We start from the raw sequence: 13,426 nt of genomic DNA on the forward strand, positions 1-13,426 counted from the left end.
CCAAGCAGGCGCCGGTCAGTACACTACGGCAGGCGCTCGGCCGCGAGCACACCGAGCACCTGCTGCGCGCGCACCAGCTGCGCGTGCTCGCCGCGCCCGCCCGCCCGCCCGCCCGCCGCGGCCGCCCGCCCAAGCAGGCGCCGGTCAGTACACTACGGCAGGCGCTCGGCCGCGAGCACACCGAGCACCTGCTGCGCGCGCACCAGCTGCGCGTGCTCGCCGCGCCCGCCCGCCCGCCCGCCCGCCGCGGCCGCCCGCCCAAGCAGGCGCCGGTCAGTACACTACGGCAGGCGCTCGGCCGCGAGCACACCGAGCACCTGCTGCGCGCGCACCAGCTGCGCGTGCTCGCCGCGCCCGCCCGCCCGCCCGCCCGCCGCGGCCGCCCGCCCAAGCAGGCGCCGGTCAGTACACTACGGCAGGCGCTCGGCCGCGAGCACACCGAGCACCTGCTGCGCGCGCACCAGCTGCGCGTGCTCGCCGCGCCCGCCCGCCCGCCCGCCCGCCGCGGCCGCCCGCCCAAGCAGGCGCCGGTCAGTACACTACGGCAGGCGCTCGGCCGCGAGCACACCGAGCACCTGCTGCGCGCGCACCAGCTGCGCAGGTCCGGGTTCGATTCCCAGTGGGGGCAGATTTTTCTGTTCGGTTTGGTTGTAGGACTTGTTCTAAGTCCGCTTGGCTAGTACATAATTACGCGCGAGCGATAAGGATGGGTAGCTTGGGGTCATTGGACAAAATTCTACGTGCTCACGGATCAGGCTGTACCACCATCTTACCTTAGTCTGTCGCCATAACAACAATGTTAATGTAACAGCATTGTTGTGTTCCGGCAGTTAGAGGTAAGATAGCCAGTTCCTCCGTGGCTGAGGATGCCGGGTGAAGCTCGCTTCCACCTTTGGCCTGATCATCACTTACGATCAGGTGAGATACAGGCCAAGAGCTTCCTCGTTGTGGATAAAAAAAAAAAATTACTCATCCGAAAAAGACGTTGCGTTGGCGCTGTGCGGACCTGACGCTAGTGCTGCGTAGATTCAGCGTTCAAAACTTGAATTTACGTCGCGGCTACGCTGACCCAGCGAAGTGTAAGGAAGACCTTAGAGCGGCGCCTGACCAATGCCGTTGTTGTTTCTTGCGTATAAAAAGTATGTATGCCACACAATACCTTCCCATCCCCCACAGCACAGCAAACTTGAGAACAGGTGAGGAGGAGTGTAAGCAGTAAAGTGCTGGAGTGGCATCGCTTATCCGCTGTTCTAGGTAAACGACAAACGCGGGAACGACACGAAAATATCAAGTAATCTTTGTATATGGTAGCGGCTTAATAGTAGCGTACGTCACGTGAAGTATTTGGTCGTATTACATAGCGTCGCGTCGCTTTATTTTACGTTCCGTCGCTTAATTAAGGCCACAAGTCAGTTGTATGCGCGACAGAGATGGAAAAACTCACTCTTTCAAAGCCACCGTAAAAACTAAACTAGCTATGTATTCTGGTATTCATAATCATACGTTTGGTTTCAGGCGCTGAAAGATCCATTAGACCTGACAGACTTCAATGAAGTGAGTATGATCGATTCCAAACTTAATATTTCCGTTTATATTTCATAGTAATATCAGGCCTGTTCATCTCCGCGAGTTTACATCGAAAACAAAACACGCACGATGGCCCACCTACAGGATACTATTCGACAAGGCCTTACATACGAGTGAACATTGACTCACGCACGCGTATTCTTGTGTATGATGGAAAAAAAAAATAAAGAAAACGGTGTACTAAATACTGTGCAGTATTTAACTGCCTAAATAATAATGAAAGACACAGAATGTACTTTTTTAAGTTGCCTGAAAACACTGAAAGGTAAATAAGTGGTTAATATTATTCATGATAATTCATGCTTAATCATGTATTTCCTCCGCCATTTTCTGCAGTTTGGCACCTCACGTCACACATCATTTTACCGAAGTCAGCCCTATGGCTTTGGTCGGCTTCGGCGCAGGCGCAGTATCGATCACTGACGTTTATCAACAAAATGGTGCTTGACTCTTGAGGCAAGCTAAATTACACCATATTGTTAACGACATTGAGCATACATTTTTTTAAATACCTTCGCGAAGTAAAACTTCTGTACGTAGTACTTATTATTATTCTGTGGTAATATTTCAAAAAATCATTTGAGTTATGGTTGAGATATTTTCCAATATAGTCTTAAGTCTACAATAAAATCTCAATATTGTTTCAGATAAAAATAATAAGGAGTAGCTCGCAGAACACATACATCCCCAAGTTGAAAGTGCAAAGTTTGTTCCAGTGAGCCCGGGCCGCCCGGCGCCGGGCGTACTAATGTGCACGTAAGAGTTATAGATGACCCACGCTGAACTGTCCCACCAAACTCAATGACAGGGGGGCGCTACCATCGTTCAACTATATGGTTTCCAACATGGCAATAATCGGAACCAGCGATCCGGTATTGACGGTGGCGCCCCACTGTCAATGTCATGGATAGGACAGTTCAGTATTTATAGATGACCCACGCTGAACTGTCCCACCAAACTCAAAGACAGGGGGGCGCTACCATCGTTCAACTATATGGTTTCCAACATGGCAATAATCGGAACCAGCGATCCGGTATTGACGGTGGCGCCCCACTGTCAATGTCATGGATAGGACAGTTCAGTATCTTGGAACTATAATATGAATATTTCCAATATGGCGCCGAACAAACAAGCCGATGTTATGCTCGTATAAATTTACACACTTTATTCCATTTAACAGTAATGCTTTTAGATCATCCGTACTGTGAACGTTTTCGTGCGTTTCTACATTTGAAGGACTTGGTTTAATAACGTTGCGATATCGTACGAAAAACGTAGTTACGTACGGAATCGAATAACAAAATGATAGAATACCAGTGCCCCCTATGTAAAGGGTATGGAGGTTTTACATAAATGAACATTTCATTATAAAATTTATCAACAGCCATATTAAAAAACAGCACCATTATGTACCTAATCACATAAAATGTAGTACATGATGACACCTGTATTATGAGACGTTTTTTCAATCGAAATACCACACTATGACGTCACTTCACTTTCACATTGTAATGAAATTGTTTTAATTGTCATGTACTATACAAAAATACAGCAACATAAATTGTAATTTATATTACAAACATATTTTTACACAGTACGATAATGTAGGGTCCCCATATTAATAATGAAATTAACAAAAAAATCTAATAAAATGAACTTAAAATCACTGTTTTGTACTTAAGCACAAAAATAATCCAAAAACTGAAAGAAAACAAAGTATTTAAAATTGAAATTATTATTGATCTCTCAAGAATTGGTTCAAAAATATTGTCTGATTAATTTATTATTTACAGAGATATTCAAAATCAAAATAATATTCTTGCCAATGATGTGATTTGCACACTTGGCATAATAAATATCTAATACTTTTACTTAATTCTTGCAAATATTGTTAGTTTTAGAATAATATGACGATAAAATAAGTCTAAAGATCATAATGGATATATTTTTTACCTGTAAATGAGATTGGCGGTAAATATTGCTTTGTATAAATGGAAGTGTGAGTGCGTAGTTTATGTGTGTTTAAGTTTTTCTGTTAGGATGCATAAAGTGTAATGTAAAGAATAACAAGCAATTTGAGCGCAATTGGTGTGATGTTGGGAGTAAAATGAAATGACGCTAACGTATTAAAGCTACTGTACACACGATAGCACATCAAGTTTGACACTGGTATCTTAAGCAGTTGTGATAGGAGCTATTTTGCAACAAAAATGATAGTTTGATGTGCTGTCGTCCGTACATTGTTATTTGCTATAACATAGTGTTCATTGGTAGGTCCATAGCGCATTATGATTAAGAAAATACCTTTTTAAATTAATTGTCGACCTTATAAGTGATTATTCGTGAACTTAATTCATCGGGCTGGTACCCTTATAATATAATCGATGGGTCATGTTTAGGTTCAAGCCTGCAATAAACAAACTAGGAACTGCCCTGCCACAAAGGGATTTCTTTACCACTGCGTTAATTGAACTTTGTGGTTAAAAATACGGTTGAAAGAGAACCCATAAACACATGGTCGTTAAGCTAGGTTAACGTGGTCGTATAATAAATAAAATTTGTAAGAATACCATCTCCTAATATTTTTTGTATTACAAACATAAACTATGTAGTGTTCTCTTTTCTTTTCTATCCAACGAAAGAGAAAAGAAACACGATGTAGATCTGTGATAGTACAAATTTTATTAGATAGAAGCGGGTCCAGTGACTTCAATAGATAAGTTGGGATTTTATCAGAAAGCAATATACTTTAGGCATTAGATTTGGTCTTTCGTGTCTACTATTGCATTTGAAAGTGTAAGCGAGAGGTGACTTCTTGCTTTCTCTATGAGTATGTGTGAGCGAGAGGGGAGTAGTCACATTAAAAGTTTTTTCCAACGAGTGAATGCAAGCACACACAAAATTTAATTGTTAAATGCGCTGCACAAATTGTAAAAGACGTATTTTCTCACGCTATCAATATAATAATTCGTACACGGATTGTAAATTTTATAAAATAGATCATGTTATAAGTTATAGCGTTACGTAAGTGATATTAGTAAGTGCAATTTCTTTTTAAATTAAGTAGTATTTTAAGGTCGTTGTAAAAGTATCCATTTGCACAACACTCTTTAAAACAGGATTAGAATACTCTGCATTCAAAACATTATTATTTAATTGTCTGTTTGTTTACAATGAAAGAGACAGAAATGTTGAAGAAGGTTGTGCAGTTGGACCTAAGAATATTTTTAATAACACAAAATCATGTTTCAGAAAGATTAATAGCGATTACTCATACTTAACATCTTTCAATACAGATTATTTTATTATTATTACTTTAAATGAAATAATCTAGCACTATTTTTCTTAGGATATAGTCTTATGAGTACGCGTAGTCGTGGTTAATCGAAAAATACAACACAAGGTCTTCCCATAACCCGGTTATATTATACAAAAAAAGAACTCAAAATGAATATATTGGTAACAGTTTCACAAACTTATGAGTAGGAAAAATCTTATGAAATTAGTAATCACACTGAGTTTTAGATGAAGTAGTTGTGTCGATGCCTGGTTATTATAAAAATTGTACAGATTTTAATGTGTTGTTTGTTGTAAAGGAAATTTTATTATAACAATATTTTAAACATAACAATAACAATTAGTTTTGCATTACATGTTTAACATTTAATGGAGCAATAAGCATAATACTTACGCCAACAAGTTAAGCTGGCGACTGACTGTAAAATTTACTATAGGCGCACACTAGGTGACACACGACAGCGACAAACGTGGCGACTAGACAGAACAACAGGCTGCGGCCGACAATTTCATATATTTTGTTCAAAGCTGCGCACACTTGGCATCAGAGTCGCGGCGTCCAAAATATACCTTGAAAGCAGCCTGTCGTCGCGGCGTCTTTCCATTCTATACATAGCCAGAACGCAAGGGTGTGAAACTAATCGAGTATAGTTTGGATGTGACTTTTTTTACTAAGCTCCTCCAAACTATACACGACCAGCACGCATACGCTGCGTACTGCTCGCGTATACTTTGTAGTGACTTAGATCAATTATCTTACTCCAAAATATACATCGTCAGTACGCATACGGACTAATCATGTATGTATTGTAATAAGTTCGCGATTACAATGTATACGCGAGTACTTAGTTGCATGCTCGTCATTTTGACTTATTTACCTCTCTTTCTATTGCATATTAATTCATAACTGCGTGTCTACTTTAAACATTGAATCAATTTCGACACGTGCCATTGTTTTGATAAAGAGCTTTTTGGTGTTTTATATTCTGCCATAGAAAAGATATTTGTTTTGGGGCTGAATAACTCTAAAATTAAGAATTATGTATGTGAAAATGATTTTTGTTCTTGAGATAAAAGCTTATAAATAAAAATGAATATCCCTGGACATTTTACACTGCGCTTCTAGTCCCAAACTAAGCAAAGCTTGTACTATGGGTACTAGATAACGGATATAAACATACTTAAATACTTTTTTTGTAAATACATACTTATTATACATAGAAGACACCCAGTCCAATACAAACAAATATCAAAATATGTTCATTGCACACAAATTAATGTTTGTACTGTGCGGGAATCGAACCCGCTACCTCCGGAACAGTTATCCGTTTCGAACCACTACACCGAACGGTCGACAATTTTAGTTAATAATACACGTTTAACTTTCTTCATTCATTCTCACTAATAAATAATTGTTATTTAATTTGAAATCTACCTAATCAATTTAATTTCAGAAACCACTTACATTAGTGTTATAAATTTAGATTTATTATAATAATATGTAGATTCAGTAAAATAATAATATTTTATGTAAAAATTAATGAATTTAAAAATGGCATCACCGTACGTGATCTACATAGGTAGTTCTTATATTTCTAATCTCGAGGACAAAGCACGAGCATAATATCTAATAAATGTAATAATTTTAAATATAATTCCATATTTTATTAAATCAAATAAACTAAACACACTATAGTCAACTGTAAGTGGTGTAGTATAGTTTGGAGCGAAGACGGAATCCATCCACGACACAAACTATACACGATCAGTACGCAAAATTCGTGTATAGTTTGTAGTGACCGACTTACAAGGAGACACTCCAAAATATACACGAGCAGTTTCCTATGGGTGCGTTCTGGCCATGTATAGAACGGAAAGACGCGTCGTCGCGTCTATTCGCCAAGCTGTTATTGTCGCATGTCGCCTAGTGTGCGCCTACATTTGAAGTGTATGGTATCGCGTTTTTGTATTGACTCTACGAAAACGCGATTTAATGCACATTAATGTTTCAAGTCATACAATTTCAACGGTGAGAACAGACATTATGCCACCGATGCGTTATAATGAATTCTTGTACAGTTCCAAGCGTTATCGGTTTTGCTACTTAAATTTATTTTACTTATTTGGAAAACAGTGTCATTTTACATAAGCTATACAGTGTTTATTAATATATTTTACTTTGTAACTATTTTACTTATGAAATATACAGGGTGGTGCATAATAAGGTGCATAACTGAAAATGATTGGTACACATACTAAACCATGTGTGAGCTGATTCATTAACACTGTTAATGAATCAGCTGTAGAAGTTAGTATTTTTTTAATTTGTTATATCAATGTAATTGTAATTTGTTGCATTGAATAGCATTGAATCGACCCATTTCATTTATGCTCTTAGTCTATAAAAATAACAACCGAATTGAGAACCTCCTCCTTTTGTTGAAGTCGGTTAAAAATGTGTCGTTATAACGCATCGTTTAGGACATATTCAAGCAGTTTACGATTATGCATAATGTTAAATGTAAATAAAGCAGCAACGAAGACAACAATTAGCCGTTGCAAATTACCTACTTGGAAGAAAACCAATGAGGATATTGTAAAACGCTACTTGCATGCAGTCATTTATGTACGCAGGGTGTACAGTCAAATAGTTCGTGACAACCAAAAGGTAGCCAAAAAGTTCGCAACACGTCTTTGTTATATTGGAATAAGGTAACTTTTTGGTCACTTTGGGTGTCACGATGAAATAGGTGGGAAAACATTTAACTGAGATAAGATCACTTAATTTGCTTATATTTTAAAATTGATAAATGACTGGTGAATTGCAATGAACTCTTTGAAATTGATGTGCAATAATTTATACAATATCCTCCATGGTGTTCCTGTGAAAGGCGTTCAATAAGTTAGCTTGCTGTTAGCTCTAGAATAGTTAGGTTAAGGTGCAAATGTTCCTATGAGTGTCAGAGTCGCATAGTTAGTTACATATGCCGCGCGTTGTATATTCGACCATTTCAATATTTCTAGCCTTGTTAAGTGTCGTATGTCGGAGATTTTTCTATTAACATACAATTATCTTAATTATACAATTTTAAATTATTCTGTGTTTTATTTATTGCCTTCTCTAAAGTAATTAGTAATGTGTGATAGGAACATCCTGCGAATAGCACTTACACAGTGATTTTATGGATATTTCTGTGACGAACTATTTGATGCTGACTGTACCAGTAAGTCCAAAAGAATATTTTAGGACTTAGTAGATATTTCGCATACAATAGACAATACTAAAGTTTTATTTTATTTACATATTTAAATAAAATTGAATGGTGCCTGACGACACCTCTCATTCTCATACATAAATTGTGGTTTTCATTTTAACTGGATACGCTAGAGCTAGTTAACGCAAGACTGTCGCGAGCGCAGTTAGTTAATTAATAAACCAAATAGAACGCAGATTCAGCTGAGGGAAAGGCAAGTTACTCTAAAACCTCCGCCATTCGATCGACCATTCGCCTGCCAACCGGTTCGGTGCCGCTCGTACTGTTTGCAGTGAAAGTCAACTTTTTATTTCTGTTTACGGCTTTTGTTGATAGTGTTTAGTGAAATCAACTTTGCTGCTCCATTCGCGAAGTAAGGAAAGAAGTTTTTTTAACAGGTAAGTTTACTTATGGTTCAGTAAATAACTAACAGCAATGTAGGCTACCTAGTTTAGGTACTAGGTACTAATTATGCCGAATTATTATAATCGTACAAAGTTGTTAATAATATTTGCATGCCAGCTTTTAATATTGTAAGAACTTGTAGACAACTTTTCACGCAAATAAACTGATTTGAATTGATTTGTTTAGTGAACAATGTTTACCTTTACTTAGTTTTGTTTGTGTCATTGAATTCAATTAAAATCAGAGTTGTCAATACAAAAGGCCCCGTTGATTTGTGTCTTGGAACCTCTGTATAGCAATAATTCCTTCTTATCAATTTTTGTTCTATAGGATTTTATTGCTTGAACTATGTTTTCGTGAAACAAATGTTTGTATTGCAGGTATCGAACCCAATTTTACGTGTAGGTAGGCTTAAAAAGTTAGGTTGGTAAAAAATGTTAATTAACTATCAAAAGCTAGGTTTTTTAATCGTCATCATCATTTCAGCCATAAGCCGTCCACTGCTGAACACAGGCCTCCCCCAATGATTTCCATGTTGATCGATTGCAAGCGGCCGGGCGGCCTTCGTCCAGCAGCGCCTTCCTGCTACCTTTATGATGTCGGTCCACCTTGTGGGTGGACGTCCCACGCTGCGTTTTCCGTTTCAGGTTTTTTAACAAATTTGGTTTAATAGTAACAGCTATGGACCGTTCGTCATCATCATTTCAGCCATAAGCCGTCCACTGCTGAACATAGGCCTCCCCCAATGATTTCCATGTTCATCGATTATTACCGGCCTGCTTCCAGCGCCCTCCTGCTACCTTTATGATGTCGTCGGTCCACCTTGCGGGCGGAAATCCCACGCTGCGTTTTCCGTTACAGGTTTTTTAATAAGTTTGGTTTAATAGTAACAGCTATGGACCGCTCGTCATCATCATTTCAGCCATAAGCCGTCCACTGCTGAACACAGGCCTCCCCCAATGATTTCCATGTTGATCGATTGTTAGCGGGCTGCGTCCAGCGCCTTCCTGCTACCTTTATGATGTCGGTCCACCTTTTGGGCGGACGACCCACGTGCGCTTACCGTTTCAGGTTGTTAAATAAGTTTTTTTTTATCCACAATGAGGAAGCTCTTGACCTGTATCTCACCTGATGGTAAGTGACGATCAGGCCGAAGGTGGAAGCGAGCTTTACCCGGAATCCTCAACCACAGAGGAACTGGCTATCTTACCTCTAACTGCCGAAACACAACAATGCTGATAACATTGTTGTTATAAAGTTTGGTTTATTAGTAACAGCTATGGACCGCTGGGCGGGCAAGACGGCGGTCGTGACGGGCGCAAGCGCGGGTATTGGGGCAGCCATCAGCGTGCGGCTGGCTGACGCAGGCATGCGGGTGGTCGGCCTGGCCAGGAGGACCGACTTGGTTGAGGTAAGAGTTGCTTATTATGCCGAAAATAAAGGCTGTTAGGTGAAGAGAGGTTTTCCACACGATGCACTGTGCGGGAACGCCTTAATCAAGGCCTATGTACGTGCAGCAGGGCGCCAGAGCGAGGCTTATCTGAGTACGACCATTTTGCGAATGGAATAACATGAATGATCATTTTTGAATTCGTGACGAAATGCTAATAATATGGGATGCTCTGCGTCAAACCCCCTGAGCGCGCCGTGTCATGGCATTCCTATTCCGCAGCGGCGCCGGAGCCACCATCGTGCTCCTCTAACGAAGTTTTTCTTCCCATTATTAAATTGACATTAACATTTATTGTTCTCTTGCAAACCGCATCGTTCGCTTTAGAGATTTCCGAATAAATACCTACTTTAACAAATATTTAGGTATTTTGTTGCTTTTAGCGTAACTTATAAGCCAAGTAACATATATTCTGAATTTATCTCGTAGGTAAAATTGTCACGCCTAATCTGAATTTTGTGCTATTCTTACGTGTGAGGATGATACAAGTTACTCTTGACGCATACCCCCAGGCGCTCCGTTCCAAAGTGCAAGGCCCGGGTAGCATCCACGCGCGGCAGTGTGACGTCACCGACGCTGCCGCGGTGGCTGATGCCTTCGCGTGGGTGGAAGACAGCTTCGGAGGCGTCGACGTGGTCGTCAACAACGCGGGGGTGTTCTTTCAAGGGCATATTACTGGTAGGCATGATTAACAGCGAAGTTAAGGTTCTGCCAAACCAACAGCACGCCGGCTGATCGCGTGTGATCGCGTTGGTTTGGCCGAACCTTTAGACTTTTTATTGTACGCATTACTTACCTTGGAAAAAGTTAGAAACTTATTATTTTATTTTGTGATCCATCAGTCACGCACGCGACCCTCAGACGTTAAGTTCAAATAGTTGATACTACAGATTTGGATTCCTTTGGTGAGCGACACTGACTGAATAGGTAGTCCCGAAGATTCGACGAATGATTATACCTTTAATCACGGGGTTCCAAAAAAGGACCACTTCTGCTAACCGAATCGAGATAATAATAGATGACCACCGACTTGTGTGACTATCTATATATAGGATACTTTTTATCCCGTTCGAAATAAAAAAAAAGTCTGCTTATTTATTGCCATTAAGGCGGAACAAAGTTCGCCGGGTCAGCTGTTAACTATAAGTATACCTAGATCACGCAAATGGGTTTTATTGGACCTGCTTTTGAAAACGATTGGCTTTCATTAATAATATTGTTACATTCCTAGATGTAGGCAATAATCAAATCGGCGACGATCAATGGAACACAGTACTGGATCTTAACGTGAAGGCGGTGATCGCCTGCAGCCGGCGAGCCATCTCCTCCATGAAGAAGCGCGGCGTTAGCGGGCACGTTATCAATATTAGCAGGTAACGTAACATTTACACGTGGGATAAACACCAATAAACAAAAATTTTAATTAGATTTTGTGGTTAGTGGTTAGTACATATTAGTCAGATTTCTTTTAATTTAAAAGATGCAGTTCATAATTCAAACGAGTTTTTAAAAAGTGAAAAGTCGATGACCTCATAGGAATTGAACCCACGATATTACATCAGGTATAAAAATCTGATTTCCGTCGATACACTAGAACTGTTTCTTTTTTATGAGTAGTTTAATTTAAAAACCGACTTGTAACGAATATTATGGACATCTAATTTACAATAATTAATAGATGTAACATTATGATATTGTCTGTTCATTTCCAAGTACTACTACCTATCCCATGGCTTACTTGTCTCGTTCCTTTTCCAGCCTGGCCGGGCACTACATTCCGTTCTCGGAGTTGTTCAACGTGTACTGCGCGACAAAGCACGCCGTCTGCGCGTTCTCAGCTGCTCTACTGAACGAGCTGGCGCACCTCGGCAGCGGCATTAAAGTTACGGTCAGTTGTGTCCAAGTTAGAACAATAACCTTCGGCTCCGGAGGACACCGTCGGGTTTTCCCCTGGCGGGGAGAGTTCCAGCCGCCCCAACAGCCATGGAAAAAAGGGTTCAGCCAGATGTACGAAGCTTTTGATGGCTTAAAGCATAATAACATCAGTTGTTATGGTCACAGTGTATGCATAAGCATACACGATGACGATGATGATAACATCATCGTCAGATTATTAAGTCTCCTCTAAGAGTATGAATGAAGTTCTGAGTATGAATGAAGTTCTCCAAATTACCTGAGGCAAATGGAGGATTTGGTCTACACAGGTCTACACTGAGTTTGGGTGGGCTGATGTTCGCATATTTTTCTTAGTAGCCTAGACTAGACGACAAAGTCCAAAGAGTGGGGGAGAAGTGTGTGGGTAGTTCTACTCTACTTTGTCTATAGTAATGTAGGATTGTAACATCTATGGCCTAAATACTCTATTGTTTTAAACCCTTTGGATGAACGAACGAGTGTGAGCGAGACGAACGTATGGAGAGTGAGTGAGAAGGAAGGAAAGGGGTCATGGCGGCAAGACGGTTATAAGTAAGTGTGGCTCTGTATTTTATAAAAGAAGAATAAACATATTGTTGGAAGAAACTGATTTTCCTTGCGAAGCCCCGTCCCTACAGTAATTATTTTTTACTGCTTCTATCCCATATTAATAGATTGCTGTTTGTGTTCAGAGTATTTCCCCGGGGTTGGTGGACACGGCCATGATCGGCGAAGGGAACCCTCTGCCCAAGATGCGACCAGAAGATGTGGCAGATGCCGTCGCCTATGTGCTGGCCACGCCGCCTTCTGTCAATGTAAGTGGTACTTTTTAGGGTTCCGTAGTCCTGACAAGGAACCCTTATAGTTTCGATATGTCTGTCTGTCTGTCCGAGGTTTTGCTTGGAAACTATTGGCACTAGGGAGCTGTAATTTTGTAGAGGCATACCTATGTATGAAATATGTTTCAGCAAACGAATAGGGTGAAATAGCATTTTTGTCCTAGAGAACGACTTACCTACATCACGAAAATGTCTACTCGTATTAATGCTGGTAATGTGTCATTATTCTGCTTTTGAAAGTGAAACGCTTCACATACTTAGTTCCCACGTTCCAATGTAATATGAATTAACTTTATGCGGGTATGCGTATACGCATTACGCGTATCTTTATTGGCGAGTAGAAGGAGTAACTCGCCAAATATCTTGAAAATTATCTTTATTTAGGTAGGTGAAACTTTTTTGTAAGTACCTACCTGTATCTAAATTGAAAACTTTTAGAGTTATGGTTCATACACGACTTAAGTGTTATTAGGGCATCGGATACCAATAGAGTACCTATCAAACACTACATAAATGATTTTTTCAGGTCAATGAAATGGTCATCACAACAGTTGGCGAGAAGAGGCTATAGGATTTTAAGTGAAACCACAAACTTTATTTCGATTTTTATTATCTTACATGACATTATGTTAAGAATAAATTATCTAAATACAAAAATATGGCTGTTTTATTGGATTACC

At 40.2% G+C, this 13,426-nt stretch overlaps 1 protein-coding gene and 1 long non-coding RNA gene across 3 annotated transcripts; both read left to right on the forward strand.

Annotated features, from left to right (window-relative positions):
* The first annotated feature begins 492 nt into the window (after positions 1–492).
* Positions 493–5,041, forward strand: LOC135082369 (uncharacterized). The gene is made up of 3 exons (XR_010259401.1): positions 493–530; positions 1,516–1,554; positions 2,235–5,041. It is a non-coding gene; the product is annotated as an uncharacterized LOC135082369 (long non-coding RNA).
* Positions 5,042–8,353: 3,312 nt separating this feature from the next.
* Positions 8,354–13,403, forward strand: LOC135082365 (farnesol dehydrogenase-like). 2 transcript variants are annotated; one of them, XM_063977157.1, is made up of 7 exons: positions 8,354–8,536; positions 9,815–9,954; positions 10,506–10,671; positions 11,225–11,366; positions 11,752–11,881; positions 12,600–12,722; positions 13,273–13,403. In XM_063977157.1, the coding sequence occupies exons 2-7, from the start codon at positions 9,823–9,825 to the stop codon at positions 13,315–13,317; spliced, it is 738 nt and encodes a 245-aa protein (XP_063833227.1). In that variant the 5' UTR covers positions 8,354–8,536; positions 9,815–9,822; the 3' UTR covers positions 13,318–13,403. The 2 variants fall into 2 exon arrangements, with proteins under 2 accessions (XP_063833227.1, XP_063833228.1); XM_063977158.1 differs by having other exon boundaries at positions 9,821–9,954.
* Positions 13,404–13,426: the final 23 nt, after the last annotated feature.

This window comes from Ostrinia nubilalis, chromosome 21 (assembly GCF_963855985.1).
Source record: "Ostrinia nubilalis chromosome 21, ilOstNubi1.1, whole genome shotgun sequence".
Classification (NCBI taxonomy): Eukaryota; Metazoa; Arthropoda; class Insecta; order Lepidoptera; family Crambidae; genus Ostrinia; species Ostrinia nubilalis.